The 19,537-nt window shown below is 48.8% G+C and overlaps 1 protein-coding gene across 7 annotated transcripts in view; it reads left to right on the top strand.

The window, feature by feature from the left end:
* Positions 1 to 19,537, top strand: part of VAV2 (vav guanine nucleotide exchange factor 2) — a 155,589-nt gene that overhangs the window by 121,250 nt on the left and 14,802 nt on the right. For 4 of the 7 annotated variants that reach the window (XM_030000125.2, XM_030000120.2, XM_030000119.2 and 1 more), the window contains exons 5-13: positions 4,805 to 4,907; positions 6,628 to 6,642; positions 7,327 to 7,425; positions 8,891 to 8,959; positions 9,589 to 9,689; positions 13,185 to 13,284; positions 14,625 to 14,720; positions 15,217 to 15,285; positions 18,011 to 18,097. In XM_030000125.2, the coding sequence (XP_029855985.1) occupies positions 4,805 to 4,907; positions 6,628 to 6,642; positions 7,327 to 7,425; positions 8,891 to 8,959; positions 9,589 to 9,689; positions 13,185 to 13,284; positions 14,625 to 14,720; positions 15,217 to 15,285; positions 18,011 to 18,097 (739 nt within the window). The remainder of the gene's footprint in view (positions 1 to 4,804; positions 4,908 to 6,627; positions 6,643 to 7,326; positions 7,426 to 8,890; positions 8,960 to 9,588; positions 9,690 to 13,184; positions 13,285 to 14,624; positions 14,721 to 15,216; positions 15,286 to 18,010; positions 18,098 to 19,537) is intronic. The other 3 variants (XM_030000122.2, XM_030000121.2, XM_030000124.2) reach the window with 1 other exon arrangement.

Raw genomic sequence — 19,537 nt, 5'->3', positions numbered from 1 at the left:
GGTACAAGGCACTCGAGCCATAGCGCTGGTAAACGTGTCTTTTCTTCTTTGTCACCAGTAAAGATTTTTATATGTCCTGCTTGTGCCGTTTCTAGGATCATGTTAGTTGCTCTAACTGTGTGAGGCTCATTCCTGGGGTTTTAACATTCCGCTTTGAATGGGGAACATAAGACCTGAGTAAAATAGATGGCAAAAGGCTTCTTTTGCTGTTTGCAGACACGTGTCTCCATCCAAGTGCAATGTGGCTAATTAAAACCCCGCAAGATCTCCAGTCCGACGACTGCACATCTTGCACTCCTTCACTCTGAAACCTAAGCCTGCCAGATGTGCTGCAAATATAGGACTCTGCTTGTCCTCGTCTGACGGAGACCGTGAATGAAGGGGTTGGTCGGATGAACTGTCTATTTATAGCTGTAAGTGCAGAGTAAGAATGAGAAAGTGGAGGATTACTGGGGCGAAATGGAGCCTCGCAGCTGCTGGGCAGCTGTCTCGGGGACCCTGCAAATGCACTTCCAGCCTGGACCTGGCGGTGGGTCTGAGGTCTTCTGGCTCTTAACCTCAGCCACAGGGCTGGAAATTTGGGTTCGTCTTTTGGTTGTCTTATTTTAGCTCCTTCTCCCTCCTCCTTTCTCTTTTCCTCTTCCCGGTGGTTCTGGCTCTTTCATCAGCGGAGCGAAAGCAGCGCTGTGGTTTGGACAGGGTTTTGGCATGGTGGGTTTGCCCTGAGGCTCATCCTTGAATTCTTGAGGCTGGTACAAACTCATCAACTTCCCAGAGCAGCTTTTATGGATGAAGAGGTCCTTCAGTGGCCCTCGAAACCCTCAAAGCTTCCCCACTTACCTCCTCATCCACGGTGTCGTTGCAAACATGGTGCGCAGCATTCCTGTAGCATAGTGGACCTGCTGCGGACTATTTATTGGGACATTGTGGGCCCCCTGCACCCATCCCCTGGTGTGGGCAGCCCAGTCCGGAGCTCATCTTCTCTCAGAGCCCAAATGCAGCCTGTGCCCTCTGTTTTGGCCCAGTGCTGCTCTCTGGAGGGCTGGTTCCCAGTGGTGGGACCAGTGGGACCGGTGCCTTCACCCAGGGCAATGAGGTTCTTCCTCAAACTAACTCAACTTTGGCATCCTCTTTGGGGAGATGGCACCTGGAGGTGCCGGGGGTCACGGAGGGATCCTGCCCTTCCCCAGCTCGCTCCTTCCCTGTCCCTGTCTGTCCCTTACTCCACGGCAGCAGCCTGGCATCGGTCCCTCTGTTACGGGAGCTGCTCCTTGGTGTGGCCGCTGCCTGCTTGGGAGGGCATTCGCACAGAGCGGGCATTGCCAGGGAGGAAGAGCTTAGCCAAAAGCACTGTTTCTGCCTGAAATTGCCTTAGATTTCTTTTATTCTTTTTGCTTTGAATGAGCTTTCCTGGCTAGGCAAGATGCTGCCAGCCCAAAGCTGGTTACATCCATCCTAATAACAGCAATTGCAAATGCTGGCGTTAACTCTGAAGGGCGGATAAAATCCCTTTCCTAAACCCAGAGCTGTCAATGAATCTCCTAATCCAGGCAGTAGATTGTAGGCTCTGATACCCACTGGTAACCTGCAGACTCTGCTGCTTTTATTGAAGGAGTAAATTGCTTTTCTTTGTGAAGAACAAGGTGAGGATCTGGCCTTCCTTGCTCAAATTGTTCAGTCTATGCGTGACATGCTTGGGATGCTGGATTTATTGCCTCCCACAGCAGGGGACTGTGCTAAACACGGAAAACACCCACCCTGCTTTCCCTCCCCTTATGGCATTTAGAATTTAGTGTGTTCTTAGGTTGCCACTGGCTAAAATCATCCTGATACCTGTTCCCTTTTTGTATGATGGGGGGTGTGTGCATATTTTCAATTCTGACAGACAAAATGTGGAGTCCGATGAAAATCAACACGTGCAAAGCAGTGGCGGCAACAGCCACGTGTGCACCGGCAAAGCTCGGCTGCTCGCCGGCTGCTCCGGGCGAGGCTAATCTGCATGTTTTACTGCTCTCCATAAAATTGGCAACCTCTGGTGTTTCTCAGAGATGTACTAGGAATGTGTTTTAATAAATAAGGGTCCGTTGGGCAAAAGTATTGTGGTTTTAATACCACTATGGCTGTCAGGTTTGAGCATCTCTAGTGCCTCTCCCCTACGCTCTGCAATGGAGGTGTCTTTCTAGACGGTCCCAGGGCAAAGCAGTTGTCCCTGTTTTTTGCCTCAGGCCAGAAACTGGAGATGAGAAGGGCTCGTACGGGTGTTGATGAGCAAGAACAAGTGGAGCAGCAGGGGCTTGGCCCCGTAGTTAGAGCAATGAGAGCCTCAAGGTGCTGTCAGGATGTGGCCCCCCGTGACGGGTGCAGTGGTCGTGTCAGGTGGCTCTTGGCAGTTGTGTGGGCAAATTTGCTGTGTTGTCCCTCGGTAGGTGTTTCTGCCCCTTTCCTGGTGGCCCAGAGGAGCTCCGAGTAGGGCCAGGTCCTTGGGGCACCCCTCCTTCTCCAGGCTTGGTCCAGGCAGCCCATGATTTAGCAAAACTCCTTCAGCATCCCGCGCTGCTGCCTGGCTTTCTCACAGTGGTATCCTGGTGCGTGCCCGGCCGCGGTCCAGAGTTTGTGGCTCCTTGGTGGGGGAGAAAAGGAGGGTTTGTCTGGGCTGGGGGTGGGCAGTGCTGGGGTCTGAGGCTTGGACGTGGCGCCCGGTTGTGCTTGCGTGCAGGAGAGCGGGTCCGGGTGATGCTCAGGATGCAGGGCTTCCCGGGGACACCTCAAGATGCTGTCTTCTCCTTCTGCACGTAGCCTAAAAGAATTGCTGAGCACTCTCGCGGCTGATGGCGTGCAGCCGTCACACAAAGCCGGTTCTGCTCTGGCAGCAGCATCACCGCGGCACTCCTCATGGTCATATCATACCCAGCCGGGCTCGTGTTCGCGACATTAACCCGACCATACGTTTCCTAACGACCCTCGAGCCAGGGTAATGATATATGGAGAGACAGCCAGCAATCCGAGAGGTGCGGGCGGGAAGGGAAGATTAATCAGGAACCGGGACTTACTTGCTCTGGATAAGGAGCAGAGCTGAGAATATAAATATTGGTACAGATAATAACGGTGACGGCAACGCTTGGGAAGGGGAAGATGGATCACCAGCTATTAGTGGGCATTATTACAGCAGCTGCAATGCATCACTCTGGAAGAATGGGAAGGATACATCATGCTAGTGTATTTATTTAAAACCCCCAAACTTTTATTAAATAAATCTGTTTTTAAAAATAGAAAGAACTGTATTTAGAAAAGAAATAAAGCCCAGTTTTGCAAACAGATGTGCTCTGCTGTTCCATGCTGTATAATATAGAGATGTCGAGTGTTACAGTTTGAGCAGAGTTTTACACCTGAATATATTGGTGTTTAATTAATACCCACGTTGAAAGAGAGCTCGTAAAATATGTGAACACTGTTTGATATTCCAGCGTTTCACACTGTCCTGATCCCGTGGGGTTGACTTCAGTGGGAGCCATTAGCAATCAGCACCTGTACATCTAAGCGCTAAAATTATTATTGTTAATTGGTATTTATTATGGGTTGAATTTTCAAAAGTGTTCTAAGACTTAGCAGCCCCTGGGGGCATTTGTAAAGGCTCAGTTGACAATTAAGTACCTAACGCCATCACCTTTAAATACAAGTTGGGCACTATGTCTCAGTGATGCCTTTAAAGCCTGTGCTTGCAGGGGCGTCTCCTAAGTGATATGGCCAGTTCTGAAAACATGACTTTTTTGCTGCTTAATTTATCTCAGATGTAAATATTATTATTGGGCTCTGCTCAGCATTGGGGCTTAGTGTCACGGAGCTGAGCGTCTGGTGAGAATGCCGTATGGTGATCAGGGGAGTCTCCCCCTCCTCTCCTAGATGAAAAATCACCCAGTTGCCCATCAGGGCAGGGATTGTGCTTTGTGGGAGTCGGCGCATCACCCAAAGAAACTGGATCCAGAGCTTTTAAACCTGGATGTGGTGCCCGTGGCTGGTCCGGGCGTTGCTGCGGGTCCCTCCACAGCCCGGGGGGGTCGGCTCAGCCCCGTCACGCTTCCCCTCTCAGCGAGGCAGGGCTGGGATGCTTCTACCTACTGCATGGAGCTGTTGGGTGATTATTTAGTATTTGCTCACTGCTTTGAATGGATATGGGCTCCTACGGCAGTTTGCAGCCCTAATGGGGGGAAGGGAGATGGTTTCTTTGGCACAAAGGAAGCCTTTTTAAGTACGATATAGTTAAAAGTCACTGACACGAGAGCTGTTCCTTGCCCTGAAGAGGAGAGGGAGGAGATGAACAGGAGGCTGTGGGCATCTTCAGAGGCAGGTGGAGCTGGACCTGGTTGCCTGTGGTGGCTCAGATGGTCCCGCTGAGATGCTTGGCTGGTGGGTCCGTCTCGACCCAGCCGCTTAGTGCCGAGCAAAAATTCGGCAGGGGCAGAGCTGGCAGACCATGGTGGACTGGGCATCGCAGGCGCGCCTGGCACGGGGCTCGGAGCGGCTTCTTGGCTGCAGTCCCCACTTGCTTCGAGCAGCGTTTCACCTTTTCTAGCCTCCAGCAAACAGAAAGCGATGTGCAGCAGGTACCAATCCGGGAAAAACGGAGACACCTAATGCAAGCAGAGAACATGGACTAAACATGCCAGTGCTGTGGGCCAGGAGGATTTTCTTATTATTTCTTATTATTCTCCCTCCTTGGTGTGAGAGCAGTTATTGGTTTGCCTGATCAAGTGACAGTGAATGTACCCTCTTTATTATCGCTAAATCGCTCTCCTTCTCATTCCAGCGAACATGATCTGGGGGAGGATATTTATGACTGCGTCCCCTGTGAAGATGAAGGCGATGATATCTATGAAGATATCATCAGAGTGGAAGTTCAGCAGCCCATGGTAACAATTTATATGCATTTTTAAAGCCACACCTGATGGGAGGGGAAGGGAGAGGATTCAATTAAATAAATAATTATCCGCCAATGACAGGTTACGCTGCAGGGAAGCGAATTGCTTTGCATCGCTCCTTGAAACCGAGCTGCCTCGTGAGAGGTAAAAATAAGCCAAGCTGGGATGGCGCTGGCCCGGAGGGGTTTTTCCGAGGAGTTTCCCAGCCCATCATGTTGTCTGAAAGAGTTTGGGGAGGAGGAAGGGAAAGGGAGAGCTAATAAGATAAGCTAAAAATAGCAATTTGCTGCTGAGCCAAGGCAGCGTGTGTCACTTCAGCCCTTTCTGGGGAGAGGGGAGCGCGGCGGCTCTGCCTGCTCCATCAGCCAGATGTGCCGTGTCTGCCACGGGTATTTTTAGATCGGGGCAAGCGCTGACATATCTGTGTGTGGAGGATCCGGCATTTGTGCCTGCTGCCGCTCCTGCCTGGGTGTCTCGGAGCAGGTAGACATTTACAGCGGAGCTTTCTGGGGCAGCAGGGACCTGTGTGGCTTTAGGGACAAGCAGCTGACCCCATTCATCGTCTCTAAAAGCCTTTTGATGATGGGGAAACCTGGGTGTGCAGCATGCACAGCCTCACGGAGGGACTTGGATTAACTCCAAGAGCTCTGGTGCAAATATCGTGCTCCGTGGATGAGCCAGGAAGGTGCTGATGGCCCTCACATCTCCCCAGAGATGCTCACAGCCACCTTTGCTACCCGTGTCCCCAGCGCCGAGGAGATGGGCTGCCCTGGCTTCTGCTGATGCAGAGCTGGAAGGGACTTTCCCACCCGAGCGTGACCTTCCAAATTTTCTCCCACCCTCTGATATTTGCCACCCCCAGGCTTTCTTCAGACTCTAATTACTGTCTCCTAGCTGCAAACAGTACGTACCTCCCCGTAACGAAGCAGGATCAATGGACAGGTTCACTAATCAATTAAATCCCCGGAGCGGGGTGTGTGGCTGTGCCAGAGGAGGTGCTGGGAGGCTGGGAAGGCAGGGCTTCACCCCACGGACCCGGCAAATGAGCCGAGCTGCGCGGCAGCGATGCCCGCGCTCTGATTTCTCACCTCTCCCGGGCTTGGCTGCAAGTGGTACGAAGACCATGACGATGGTGGTTGAGGCATTTCATCCCTTCGCGCCTTGTCTGCAGCCTGAGGAGCTCCCTGCGCACCGAAAACCTGTCTGGATCAAGGAGTCGGGCACAAAATATTCCCACTGATCCTGCCAAAGCACTTGGAGCTCTTCACGGACACTGGTGGCAATGCCGGAGTCAGCACAGCTCTTTGGCCACCGGTATTTTTACCATGTTGCCATCAGCTGCAGAAGCCGTTTGGCCCAAGAACTGCCCCTGGGGAAGGTTTTGGTAGGAATTTCTTGCATAAATGGGAAAAACAGGGGAAGGCTCCCACCATGTAGGTGTCCAGCAGCCAGGTAGTGCAGCATTAGGGTCGGTGCAATTGGCAATTTTTCACTGTTCCCTCCACAATGTTTTATGTTTTCCTGGACATCGCTGGGCAGTGATGGAGTCGGTGGCTCTGACTCCATTTCCTCCCCTTCCTTGAGCAAAAGAGTCTATTTTTAATACAAGCACCCACATATCTGTCTAAATATTGGATTTTTTTTTTTTAAGATTTGTTGCAATAGCAAGTGTGTAATGCTAATTGGTTTCTTATATTTCTGCATGCTTCAGATTAGATACATGCAGGTAAGACACATTGATTAAAATATTGTTTTCCATCCAGCTGATAGGGATGAGCTGTGAGTTATAAGGGGGTGTACAGAGGGTGTCCGTTCCTGTGCATGATCATTAAAACCCGCTCACTGAATCACCTCCCAAGTTCAGAGACTGCATGGACAAGTGCAGCACCTCCCAACACGTATTTTCAGCTCCGCTTTACAGGTGTAAAAGCAAGAGAAGTGACTCCAGGAGTTGGGACTTTAAGAAAAACATGTATTATCAGATTTGACCTAAAATCGTGAGAATTGGCAACCATGGCAGGGGATTTGTATAAGTCTAACGTATTATTTATGACCCATTTAGGCTCTGTTGTGAGTTTCATCTTTAGCAAAAAAAAAATGGGGAAAATGAGCATTTATCTCTTATTTATTCTTTAGCTGATAGTCTTTGGTGATGTGGCTATAATAAATGCAAAAAATGTAATGCTTGCCATGTTGAAACATATTGAATAGTACAGCCAGGGTTCCTTCCTAATTTTTTTGGATAAAAATAGTTTCTTTTAACATAAACCAGTAACAGTACTTCCCTGACTTTCCAAACTTGTGCTTGTTTGCTGTCACCAAAGGGTGAACTGGAGCCCTGCTCCACATGAGCAGGTTGCTGGACCACTCTTAAGAGTATCTGACCATGTGTTATTTTTCCTTTTTCTAGAAAATGGGAATGACAGAAGATGACAAAAGAAATTGCTGTTTGCTAGAAATCCAAGAAACTGAGGCTAAATACTACAAAACACTTGAAGATATAGAAAAGGTAAGAACTGAGCCATCTTTTCTATACCATCCCCTTCCACATCATCACTTGATCTTGCATTAATCTCGCTGTATTAGTTCGCGCTGCGAGGGCTGGCAGATGTGATGAGACAGGATTGATGCATTCACATGTAAAATTAGAGAGAAGGGGGATCCAGAAAACCCATACTGACAAGCACAAATGTGCAGCCTGTAACTGTAGAAGCCAAACAGCATATTTTTTCTGATTGCTGCATACTGGAAATAGGCTGAAAACCATCCTGCTGTGTCCCTCCTACCCCAGCGTAAGAGACTCCCGCTCCTCGCTCAGCCAGGCCGGTCTCACAGATAAGAACCGTGTTTGCAGATATCTTATCGCTTTGATTGCTACAGAATAATTTCTTTATTCTGGGTGTTTTTCAAAAGTACTGAAGCTGTGCTGACTTGTCATTGAAACTAATTGGTTTAAAAGTAATGTTTTGCTGCTTAAATTCATGGGTTTTAATTAGTTTTGATAAATTATTGTTCTGCCTTTCTTTTAAATAAAAATGAACACCTCAGCAAAACAGCAGAGTCGTGGATATGGCTGGAGCCTGGAGGTGGTTTCTTCTCCAATGAAAGCAGCAGGAATGAAGAACAATAGTGAAAATCAAGCTGCCATTTCTAATCACCCTAACGCTTTTGTTTCCTCCCCTTTTGCAATTATTTGCCTCTGTTGGCTGAAAGTTCCCACAAAGAAGCTGTGAGCAAAACCGGCGCGATGAAACGACATTTCCCGTTTTCCATGAAAATGTCCCAACGTACATGTCATTTATGTAAATAACCCTTGTTCCTTGGAAACAGCCACAGCCCTTCTGGTTCAGTGTAAAGGAAGAGTTAAATTATCGCTTTGACATCCATTAAAAAAGCTTGTGAAGGCTTAGTAGGTTCTGACAGCATGTTATGGGTAGAGGGTCCTGTCTTTGGTGCATTGCATCGGGGCTTTTTTGTAGTTACAAGTCATGTAGACGTTTCTATTAATATGTATTTGTTCAGAAAGGCATTTCCAATGTAATCACATCACCGGCGCTTTTTCAAGGGCAAAATTCTAGTGAGATAATCAAAGTGCTGAAAAGATGTTTCCGAGCGCTTCCCAACTGCAGCCAAGAACTGCAGCGAGGTGAAGAAACTGTGTGCATTTAAATTCCTCTCCCTGTAGAGTTAGCGGGCGAGGGGGCTGCGCCCACCCACGGGTGGGGGTCTTGCACCTTCCCGCGCCTGGAATTGCCGCAGGGGCCAAGGGGAGCTCGGGGGGAGGATGCGCCCACGGGGGTTCCTGGCTCCTGCTTGGGTCCCTGGCACAGCCCCGTCTTGCCAAACGCGTTGTTCATCTGCCTTTGCAAGTGCTTAAATTCACGTGAAGCGGGGAAAAATCTCTCACTTGCGCAGAAGGAAACTTGTTCACTCCTCTCCAGTATTTCAATTTCTTTTCCATTTACCTCTTGCAGAACTATATGAACCCACTGAGGCTGGTACTGACTCCCCAAGACATGGAAGCTATTTTTATCAATTTGGAGGTAATGGCATAGACATTGTGGCTTAAATCTTTGTTCTTTTCACAGCAGCTCAGCCCTCTTCCTGCTTAAGAGAAGGCTTTCAGATTTCACGTTAGATTTGTGCATTCAGCTGTACAGAGGTTCAGTCCTTCATGTGCTGTGGAGCTTGAACAGGTTTAGGAGATATTTTTTAACACTCAATTTTAGAGTTGTGGATTATATGAACTCTAGGTAAGAAAACAATTTTATACGGAGGATGTTCCAGGGCTGGGGCTGTGTATTTTAGCTGTACTTAGAGATGGTTTGGGCACACTGTGATGAAGGGATTTATTTCTACGCTGGCTTGCACGAGGTCTGGGTCGGAGCCTGCCCATCTCGTCCGCTCCCTCCAGACCTGCAAAAGGGACTTTAATACACGTGGAATCCTGGGGCATTTATCACTGTATAACCTCCTGGCGGAATTACACCCTTGCTCTACTGGCCCTTTAGAGCTGCATCTCACCAGAATGACTTATTTTAAAAACAGCTAAAAAGGAAAAAAAAGAAGAGAAAATGACTGCCTGATTAAGTAGTGAATGTGCATTTCTTTAGGCTCTGTTTGCCCACTCACTTCGGATCTGTTTAAAGTATTGATTGTTTCTTCGTTTTAGGACCTAATTAAAGTGCACTTCAGTTTCCTGAGAGCCATCGACGTCTCTATGATGTCTGGAGGAAGCAGCCTGGCAAAAGTGTTTCTGGAATTCAAAGAGAGGTAAAGGAAACCCAGTCTTTAGGCAGCTCCAGTTTTAATAGACATGGGTTAATACTTGCAGGGTCCATTTCAGAGTTTGGAACAGAAATGCCTGTCACAGCAGACCAGTTTTGCATCCTCTGCAGCTAGATGCTCTCAGGCAGCCGAAACATCACTTGGTGCCGACACTTAAGCAACCAAATCCAGCCACAACCGTGTCTGGTCACCCAGGGGCAGGGGCTGGGACATCTCCTCTCTGATCGACCTGGCTAAATCGGTGTGGCTCCCGTGGATGCTTTTTCATGCAAGCCCCTGTCTGAAGCTGAATTTTGCTGGGCTCACAGCATCCCATACGAGACGGGCTGTTTTGCAGGCTGAACATACAATGCGTTTACAGGGACGTATCAGAGGGGCTAAAGAGAGGAATGCTACGATTATGGTGAGTCGGGATGGAGTAAAACCTCACTCGCCTTCAAGGGTTTGGTGTAGTCTTCTCCTGCAAGCAGCAGCGGGGCTTTGAGGGCCTGTGATGTGGTAGGATGACTCCTTTGCAGGGAAGACTTTGCTCTGGTTAGATCAAAGTGATTGCTCACTCTAAAAAAATCGCATATGTGGCACTGCTCTTGTCCCGCACCTATTGCATGATGAATAAATGTAAAAGTTGCTTTCGCAAACATAATAGATTCTGTGTTTTGGCAGCTGCAAGCAGGAGTACACCAGAACACAAAGATAAGGTTAATAAAAGCCTTTAATATCCTTAATACTAATCAAAGGCCTGATTCATTGTGGAATCATGCCAGGGTGTTATTTCACTGTGATTAAACCAGTGTCTAGACACAGAAATGCCATTCAGAAGTCAATAACTCCAGAAATACCATCTGCATTAATAATACACCGTAAGGTCACATATTCATCATTCACAGCGCCTCTTTTTAGAAAGGGAATGTCTTCTGGATTATATAAAAAAAAGTTTTCAAAGAAGAATGCAAATACTTTAAAAATACTCATAAAACTCAGGTGATTTTGATCTCCTAATTCCTGGCTCGGCTCCGTGCATGCTGCTGACTGCTCGGGACAGAGCTGTGCAGACAGGGAGCAGGGATGGGACGTAGGCAGGAGTTGTGGAGGTGGCATTACTCCCCAGGGAGATCCGTATGGCTGCGTGGGAGCATGAGGCTTATTTTTGGGCTGACAGCCTTTAAATAAGTGTTTGCTTCCGTTAATTTGCTGGTGGGAGCTCAGCAGAGCCCTTGTAGCTGATGGGTTTCATGCAGGTGGGTGAACAAACCGACCCAGTTCCTAATGGAGTTTGCAAGCAGCTTTTTAGGGTCCCTAAAAGCCTTCCCGAGAGGTGAAAGAAGGAGCCAGACCGATGGCTGGCGAGGTGGCGATAGTGGCTCCGAAGCTGCGTTCAGCCTGTGGGGGTCTCGGGGACCTCAGTGCTGTGGGAAACTGGCAGTTTTGGGGAGTTTTGGCTTGGAGAAGACCCCAAAACCAGGCTCTCGGGGATAAAGAGTTTGGAGCAACCTGGTCTAAATAGGCAGGGTCCTGTCCCACATTAGGAAAGACGATGATACCACATTTTACAGCAAGGAAATGGGGGTGCGGGAGGAGAAGGTGAGCTCAGCTGGGGAGACGGTCTTGTCCTACCAAGAAGGGAACATGGACCTCCAGAGTCCCCACTTGGTCCCTGTATATAAGACTTTCCTCCATCAAATGTATTCGTGACAAATAGCTCTTGCTTCCCTACGCATCCTCAGAGACATCCCAGCCAAATGATGTATTGCTCCTCCGCTTTGCAGGTTTGGGTTTTTTTTTTTTTTTTTTTGGAAGGAAATATTTTGTAAATCCCTTTTTCTGAAAGCCGGAGGTTTGAATTTATGCTCCTGAAGCCTCTTTGAAACTCTCCAAGTGCTGGCAAGGTAGATATTATTGTGCATGTTCAGAAGTTGTCAAGGGGAAAAGGCAGAAGAATAATCTGTATTGGCTGCTGCTTCGCCCGGGACTGCGGCTCCCATAAATCTCCCTATTCAGTTCCCTGCCGGGGTCTGAGAGTCCCGCGTTTACGGAGCGACACTGGGTCAGGTGCTCCCAGATCATCTCCGTCGAGAGACGAGGCCCCAAAATAATGGATGAGTTGCAGCGTGTGATGGAAAATGTGTCTTATCAGCAGCAATAGAGTTAATGGGAAGGAAGGGGGGGAAAACCCAAACCTGTCGTGCAGGATTAATGACTGAACTGGAGGAAAAAGGGGGAATCCACAGCAAACTGCTCTGTTTGTGTCAGGTGTTTAAATTTATAGCCCGGTGTGTCCATACAGAGCTTCACTGTGTTTTCAAAGGCTCTGACAAACTTCTTATCCCAAATTACCCACTCTCTTGATCTCTAGGTCCCTGTGGCCCATCCTGCAAGGAGCAACGAGCTTTCTAAAATGTGTCCTTGGGTTTTAAGGGGATTTGAAGCCTCTCATTCTCAGGTGCAAGTTATCAACACCCACATCCATTCTGGGCATGTCTCAAGAATCAAGAGTTTCTTGCCTTCTTCCTTACTTGGTGAAATACCCAGAAACCCCCAGAGAGAGGGGCACACATCAGCCACGGTGGTGGCAAACATTCTTTGAGCTGTGAGCATCTGTGACTCGGGAAATGAAGGCTTTTGGGGAGATGAATACCTGGGCTTGAGTGAGCTGCATTCAGAAACGCTCTAAGGAAATGGATTTTTGTTGTCCTTTAGTCTCGAAGCGCATCCCTGCCCTGCCTTCACAAGCCCTGGTGCTAATCTGGCACAGCTGGAAAACTGGCACGTGGCCATCGGGGCGGCACGGCGCCTATCGAGACATCAAGGGGATTATGGCAATGATGTAGTCATGAGAAAAAGCCGACTCGCAGCCGAGGAGCCGCGGGGTTGGATTGCCAGGGGTTCAGCGCAGACCCCCTCCTCATGTTTTTGTTAATCCGCAGACCCTCGCGGGGGTCGGAGCTGCTCCCCGGGAAAGGCGAGCACCAGCGGTGACCGGCGGCTTGGGCAGGGATGGGGCCCCAGGTCTTTGCTGTTTTTTTTTCATATTTGGGCTGTTATACCTGGGATGTGGGTACCTCTTGCAGAGCCACTTTGTAACCTGGTCTAGGAAAGGTCTTTCAGCGTGGAGCTGGGTTTCCCTTTATTATCGTGGTGCTCCGAAAGCACAGCTCTTGGGAAACAGTGGTTAAATATATCCCACTCGGGAGTGGAGGGATGAGCCATCGTATTTCCAAAAACGGGCTCCTCCGGCCTCTCGGCCCCTTCTGCTCATCATGAGCTGAATCACCCCCACGGGCTCCAGCTCTGGAAACTTCAAAAGATTTAAATGTTAAAAAGCCGTGCAGTAAAAGAGTGTTAATACTTTGCTAAGCAGTTATATGGGGGAATAGCTGTTTGCCTTGTCCTTTCACTGTATATAAGTATATATATCTTTTATAACAGGTTATAACTGCCAGCAAGTGTTTCCGATTAAATTTGTGATTTCCCCCTCTACAGGCTGCTGATTTACGGCAAGTACTGCAGCCACATGGAGTACGCCCAAAACACGCTCAACCACCTCCTCGCCAACAGGGAGGACGTCAGGCAGAAGGTGGAGGTGAGCGGGCAGGGGACATCGGGGCCGAGTTCTGAGCACCCCCCTCGTCGCAGGTTTTGGAAGGACTTGCTGGAGCTGAGAATGGTGTGCTGGGCACGTTTGGTTTAGCAAGAGAGGGGAGGGATGTGGGGGTGAGTCTGTGCTGCCCAGAGAGGGAGCAAAGCTGGCTGTTGTCTTGTCCTGATCCCCCGCTTTCCCCTTCATCTCCCCCTGAGACATGCTCTCTGTCCTTCCTCCCCCGAGTTTATCCAAGTTAAAACAAGCCAGGAGACTTTATTAGAGTGGGATTGGCTGTGGACAAATTCCTCTCTGAGTCATGCAGGGAGACCCAAAGGCACTGAGCATCCCCGAGCCGGGAGCCGCGTGGCTTTCCAAGGTCACACGCGGCATCAGGGACAGTCAGAGGCAAACCCGAGTCCCCAGGTGAATGCCCAGATTACTCCCCTGTCCTCCCTCCCCAGCGTAAAGGCTTAGTGTAAATAGGGGCTGATCCAGATATTAAGTAAATCAAAGGAGCCCCAGAAGGGATGCATTGTTTGAGCTGCTGTTTTTACCCAGCTTTAATTCCTGCTTTGGTCTTGATGCTAATCTGAATTTGCTGGGCTGTCTGTACACGTTACCTCATTTTCTGCAAACGCTCTTTGATTTTCCATGCAAAAGTAGCAACCCAATTCAGGGATAAAACTGCATTTCATAATTTTTTAAAACGTGTTCTCTGGATCCGTGGCTGTAGCATCCAGTTGCTCCCATGCTTTTCCTTTCTCTCCCTCCCTCGTGGCAGCTCCCCTCATCTTCCTGGGGGGGCACGCAGGGGGTCTCAGCCAGCGCAGCAGAGTCCCCTATCTAAATGGGTCTGGGCGAAGGAAACAGTCACAAAACTTCCTGCGATCACATTAGCTCATCTTAATGACTTAATGCTTATCAGCAAAGCCACAGCAACTGTCTGCGTGCCTGCTCCCAGCCCCTCACAAATAAAAATGCATTAGTTCAAACCATCGAGGAGGTGAGTTAAGCTAATGCGTTTCATTTGACATTTCCCGAGGTCTGAGAGCATTTGTGTGCTCCCCTAATGAGCAGTATCTCATTAAGCTGGAGTAGCTCAGTTGCATGAGAATGTCTGTATTTTTGGGTCCAGCCCCTGTGTTTTATTCCTCGAGAACCTCCGCGGTGGGAGCCCTGGCACCGGCCGGGTGCGTGCAGGGACCACGAGCCATTTGTCATCAGAACTGAGTTTACGGAAGGAAAACGTAACAGCCGTGGGACACTGGAGGCTTTTTCTGTGGGGGAGCCATTGTTTTCCCCCAGCTGCTTCACTGCTGATTCATTGATTTCTTTAACAGGAATGCACACTAAAGGTTCAGGATGGGAAATTTAAATTGCAAGATCTGCTGGTGGTTCCAATGCAAAGAGTTTTGAAATACCATCTCCTTTTAAAAGTAAGTGTTTCAGCATTGGCACTTCTCTCCAGCTGCCATCCTCGCTGTAGCACCTTTTGGCTTTTACAGTGGAGAGTGAATCATTGCCAAATGCAGAGGGTTTTTTTTTTTTTTTTTTTCTCCTCTTCAAATGAAATAATTACTAGAGCTACTTAACACGACATAATATTTGTGCTGTCTCTTAAAGTACGGTGACCTAGGGTAATTCTGCACTTGTTAGCCACGAGAGGCAGTTAATGAATATAAAATAAGCTTGCATATAATCTGATTATGTGTGAAATTCCTCCTGTCAACTCCGTGTAACAGATCTCCCGAGCACCAGCCGCTTGGCGTGTTCCCCGTCCTATGGCTGCAGCCGCAGCCGCCTGCCCTGGCATCCCTGCCACCAGCCTGGCAGCAGGCAGCCGTTGCCCGTGGGTCACAGCCTGCCCGGTGCAGGCAGGCTGTGGGCAGCTTTCCGAGCACACCCACGCTCTTTTTTTAATTATTTTTCCAGGAGCTGCTCAGCCATTCATCAGACCGACCAGAGAAGCAACAGCTGAAGGAGGCTTTGGAGGCGATGCAGGTACGGGAGGATGAGAGCGGCAGCGGGGCTGCATGGGCTTGGGATGCATCACAGCGCAAGACCCTCTGCTTCTGTAAAACAAAAACTTGGATGAAAAAAACATCCAACAGCCCGAGGGAAGGCAGCGTCTCCTCCTTTTGGACATGCGTGTGTATATTGATTGCCAGTTGATGCGATTGCTTTGCAGCAGATCGGTAGTCATCGCTGTTATCTTCCTCTTTAAGCAGCTGAGGAAGCGGGTATTTGTTGACAAACTACTACTTTTCACTAATTACTATTGTGTGTATAGAGGCCGTGCCAGATTCGGCTCTTGTTTTTGCTGGGAGGGATCTGGAGGAGCTCCAGCCGTATCAGCAAGTTGGGGAATATTGCAGAAATGGGAGCCCGTGCCCGCGTCTGTGCGGAGCATTGCCTGCACACTGTTATCCAGGCGCTGGTTGGGAATCCTTTTATCCAAGTATTTTTTGTTGTTAAGGGGAAAATTCTCTTTCCACAAATGAAGACTTCTGGTGTCAAAATTTTGCTTTGTTTAAAGTTTTTTTTGAGCTTTCAGCTGAAACCCCCAAGATCTTAGGAAAACCATCAGCAGCAAAAAATAAAATCATCCAAATGTTTTCTGACTTGGATACATCTACCCCCGCACACTCACACTGTGGGATCATCGTCAGCAGAATCTGACTTGAGGATGATCATTAAATCCAGGTTTTGTCTCTGGAGAGCACTGCAGGATTCATCCCTGGGCTTGCTCCTGTGTTCTCAGGTCGCTTTGTTTTCTCCCTCTGAGCTGCAGCTTTTGTAACAACACTGCATTTCCCAGCACTTACATAAGTTGGGTGACCTTTTCATCCGTTCTCCCTGCAAGCCCGGGGATCCAGAGCCAATATATAGGTCGCTTTAAAGTTAAGGTTGTTTGAAGGACGTTGCATTCGCAGCCCGCTGCTGCACAACACATGGCCGTGGCCTCCAATGAACACTAAACCTGGTGACAGTTGTTAAACTCTGCTTATGCCTCATAATATGGCACCCACCGATACCACTGCTAATAAATAAGTGTATATACGCTCCGGCTGCACTGCAATCTCAGCATTTTTTGCAGGAAGCTGCCCATAGCCATCAGTGAGGTTTCTCTGTTTCGTCGCCCCATCGCCAGGAATGCGCAGGTGCAATTCAGACCGCACCGGGCTCCGCAGGGGCATAGGAAGCTGTGCAGCTTGGTTTTAATTGATCTGTAAACCAAGGCTTAACTTACAAGTAATGTTCTTCATCACAAATCCAGCCTTTCTGTCTGCGGTGGTGGTAGGCGGCAGACGTTGCTGCTGTCTGGGGCGAGAGCCGTGCAGGGGGGTGAATAGACCTACATTTCCCAAAGGGATTCACCTCCCTTTTATTTTGCATAGGTAGTTGTTTGCACAAAGCAGGGGCAGGATTTGCTCCAAAAAATTGCACATGGGGGTATTTGGTGCAGGTACTAACCCCCCACCTGAGTGCACAGAACTGAGCCCCCGGGTGATGGTGGGGGCGAAGCAAGTTCCCAGTTAAATCCCTCAGCCCCAGTTTGCGCGTTGCTGTCCCTGTTTCAAGTCGCGGTCAACCCTGGGATTGTGTTTCCAGTTTGCGTAGGAGACGGCCAGTACAGGAGGGAGCAAAAGCTCAAGCATGATGGAGGATGCTGCTTCATAAGGCTTTTGGTTTTGTCATTGTTCATAACCATCCCTGCCACCGGCCCGGTGGGGTATTTTGTGATGTTATAAGTATTGTCACGTAGATTTGTGATTATCATCTGTGATTAACCCTTCTTATGTTGGGAAGCTGAGGAAGGTCTGACCCGGAGAGGATGTCTTCAAAAATCCCGTGTTCAGATTTAATCCAAGTTGACAAGAGCTATTGTTGAGGACAAGGAGGCAGGGAGCAGACAAGAAGCAAGCAGACACAGAAAATACGCTCCGAAGGGTGTAAGAAGTTGTTTGAATGGAAGGGATAGGGTTCTTTCTCTTTGATGGGTCAAAATTTGGGTAAGCAAGGAATTTTTCAGGGCGGAACAAGCTCCATCGAGTGTCTCCTTATTTTACAACATAGCCTTTGTGTGGTGGGAGATGCTGGAGGCCCAGAGGTGTTGGAGATGGGGATGCTCTTGCGGGGTGTCCCCGGGAAGGACGGAGCGTGAGCATCCCAGTGCTCTCGCCAGTTCAGGTGCAATCCGGAGCAACCGAGGGAGCTCAGCTGGAAGCAACTGAGGCAGAGCCAGGTCAAACGCTGTTCACAGCTAACGTGCAGCCAGGTGTCCAAAGCAGTTATTTTACAGACGTGGATGTTTTGACAGCAGAGACTGGCTCGCAGCTTTTGTATCCGGGGGGACGAAGGGAATTACGGTGATGAAAGCTGGGAGGGAAGGATGCTGCCGGGCGGAGGTGCAAAGGCAGGGGATGCTGGCTGCTCGCCCGGGCTCTCGCCAGGTAAAGCCATGGCTCGGGTTTGCTGTGCTGCACTGGATTCATGCATTGCCCTCTTCTGGGAAATGATAAAAATTGCAGCACTTGTCTGGCTCAGCAGCGCAAGCACAAAAAACCTGTGCTCACGGTGTCCCGGGCTGCTGCTTGAATCCTGGTCTGACTCCTGAGAGTGGAGGGGAGTGCAGCTTCAGAGAGCCGGGGTCGTGTGCTTTCTGCTTTGGTAAGGTACTAGTTTCATCTGGAAAATAAATATCAATATTCGCTTTTCTTTTAAGGACTTGGCCATGTACATAAATGAAGTAAAGAGGGACAAAGAGACTTTAAAGAAAATAAGTGAATTTCAGAGCTCTATAGAAAATCTGGTAAGTTGGAAAATCCTCTTGCTCCCAGCTTTAATTTGATTTGCTTTTTCTGAGCAACTACTGCTGAATCTGATGTGCTACCCAAGAAAGACCCCCGTGTGTTCAGACACTCCCTCATCATTGACTGTTTTTGCTGACGGTCCAGAAGTGGTTGCTATATTACAAAACTGATTTGGCTGTGATGGAGGGTGACTTCTTTTGGTGGTGTTACACTGAAAACATTTCTCCAAATTTTTCTCATCTTATTAGAGTAGGGAGGACCCAAGAATTCCCCAAATAAGCTATCTGTCTGTTATTAAAATAGGTTTTCTTTTGCTGTTAAGAGGACAGAGATTAACCGAAAGTGTACCAAGGCCCATTTGGAGGAGAAGGGCACGTGTAAAAACGCAGCTAATCCCCAAAATCTCAACCAGATATTTTAAGGAGAATCTCATCCTCCAAACTCCAGAGGTATCAGTTAGTCCCATTACTGTGCATCAGCCCACCCTGTGCAACCCATTACTTACTTTAGCCCCGAACAAGCCCATTAATTTGATATTCAGTGGCAGAGCTTCAAGCTAACGAGCTTTTTCCCCCAATTCGTGGGGGGGGGTGGGAGGAGAGGGCTGTTCAGCTGCGGGTGCAGCTGCTCCACCGTCATGCTTTACACCGAGGTAATGCAATTTGGGGGCTGACACCTGAGACGCTTCAAAAGGGCTGATGGAGGGAGATGCCGGGGGCTGCCCACCCCAGGGGCTTCCCGGAGGGGTCCTGGGTTTGGGGGACTTTAAGCCTTGGCTTCATTTGAAAACAATGAACTTTTAATGGATGATTATTTAACAGACAGAGAAAAAATCCTTCATTTTCCAGTGAAATCTACAAAAAATTCTCCAGTGGGATATGGGCTGTTGGGGCTCACAGGTTTTGATTGAAGCAGTCATGATAATCCTGATGGGTGCGAATAATCAGACATCATGCTCTGTAAAAATGGGAATGTAAATGGGGTCATGAAACAGCCACTTCTCTTGCTTGCAGCAGCCAGAGAGCAGGTTTGACATGCGGGAGATTAGATGTTAGCAAAGCAGTCACTCCTGTCTGCAGATCAATCCCACGCACGTTCTGCTTGGGGTTTCCTTTTATTGTACCGGGGGGGATGTTTGGGAGCGATTGGTGTTATGTATACAGAGCCCACATGATATAATTATGGACTATACACACAGCTGTGTGAAATATTTATTTTCCTGACCAGTGGTGATGCTTCACAATACTTTTTTTTCCTGTAAGAGCTGTGCAAGGGGACTGATTTCCATGGCTCGGCGGCTGTGCTGTACCGAGCAACGTTTGCAAGGGCTTTTGAGCTGAAAGACAAACTGACCAAACCCTTGGGTTGGGTTCCAGCCTCCCCAAAACCTCCGGTCTTGGTTCAGGATGGGAATCAAAACTACAAGAGCCCTGGTTCTG

The sequence above is a fragment of the Aquila chrysaetos genome, chromosome 24 (assembly GCF_900496995.4).
Source record: "Aquila chrysaetos chrysaetos chromosome 24, bAquChr1.4, whole genome shotgun sequence".
Classification (NCBI taxonomy): domain Eukaryota; kingdom Metazoa; phylum Chordata; class Aves; order Accipitriformes; family Accipitridae; genus Aquila; species Aquila chrysaetos.
This window is presented reverse-complemented; position numbering and strand designations above follow the sequence as displayed.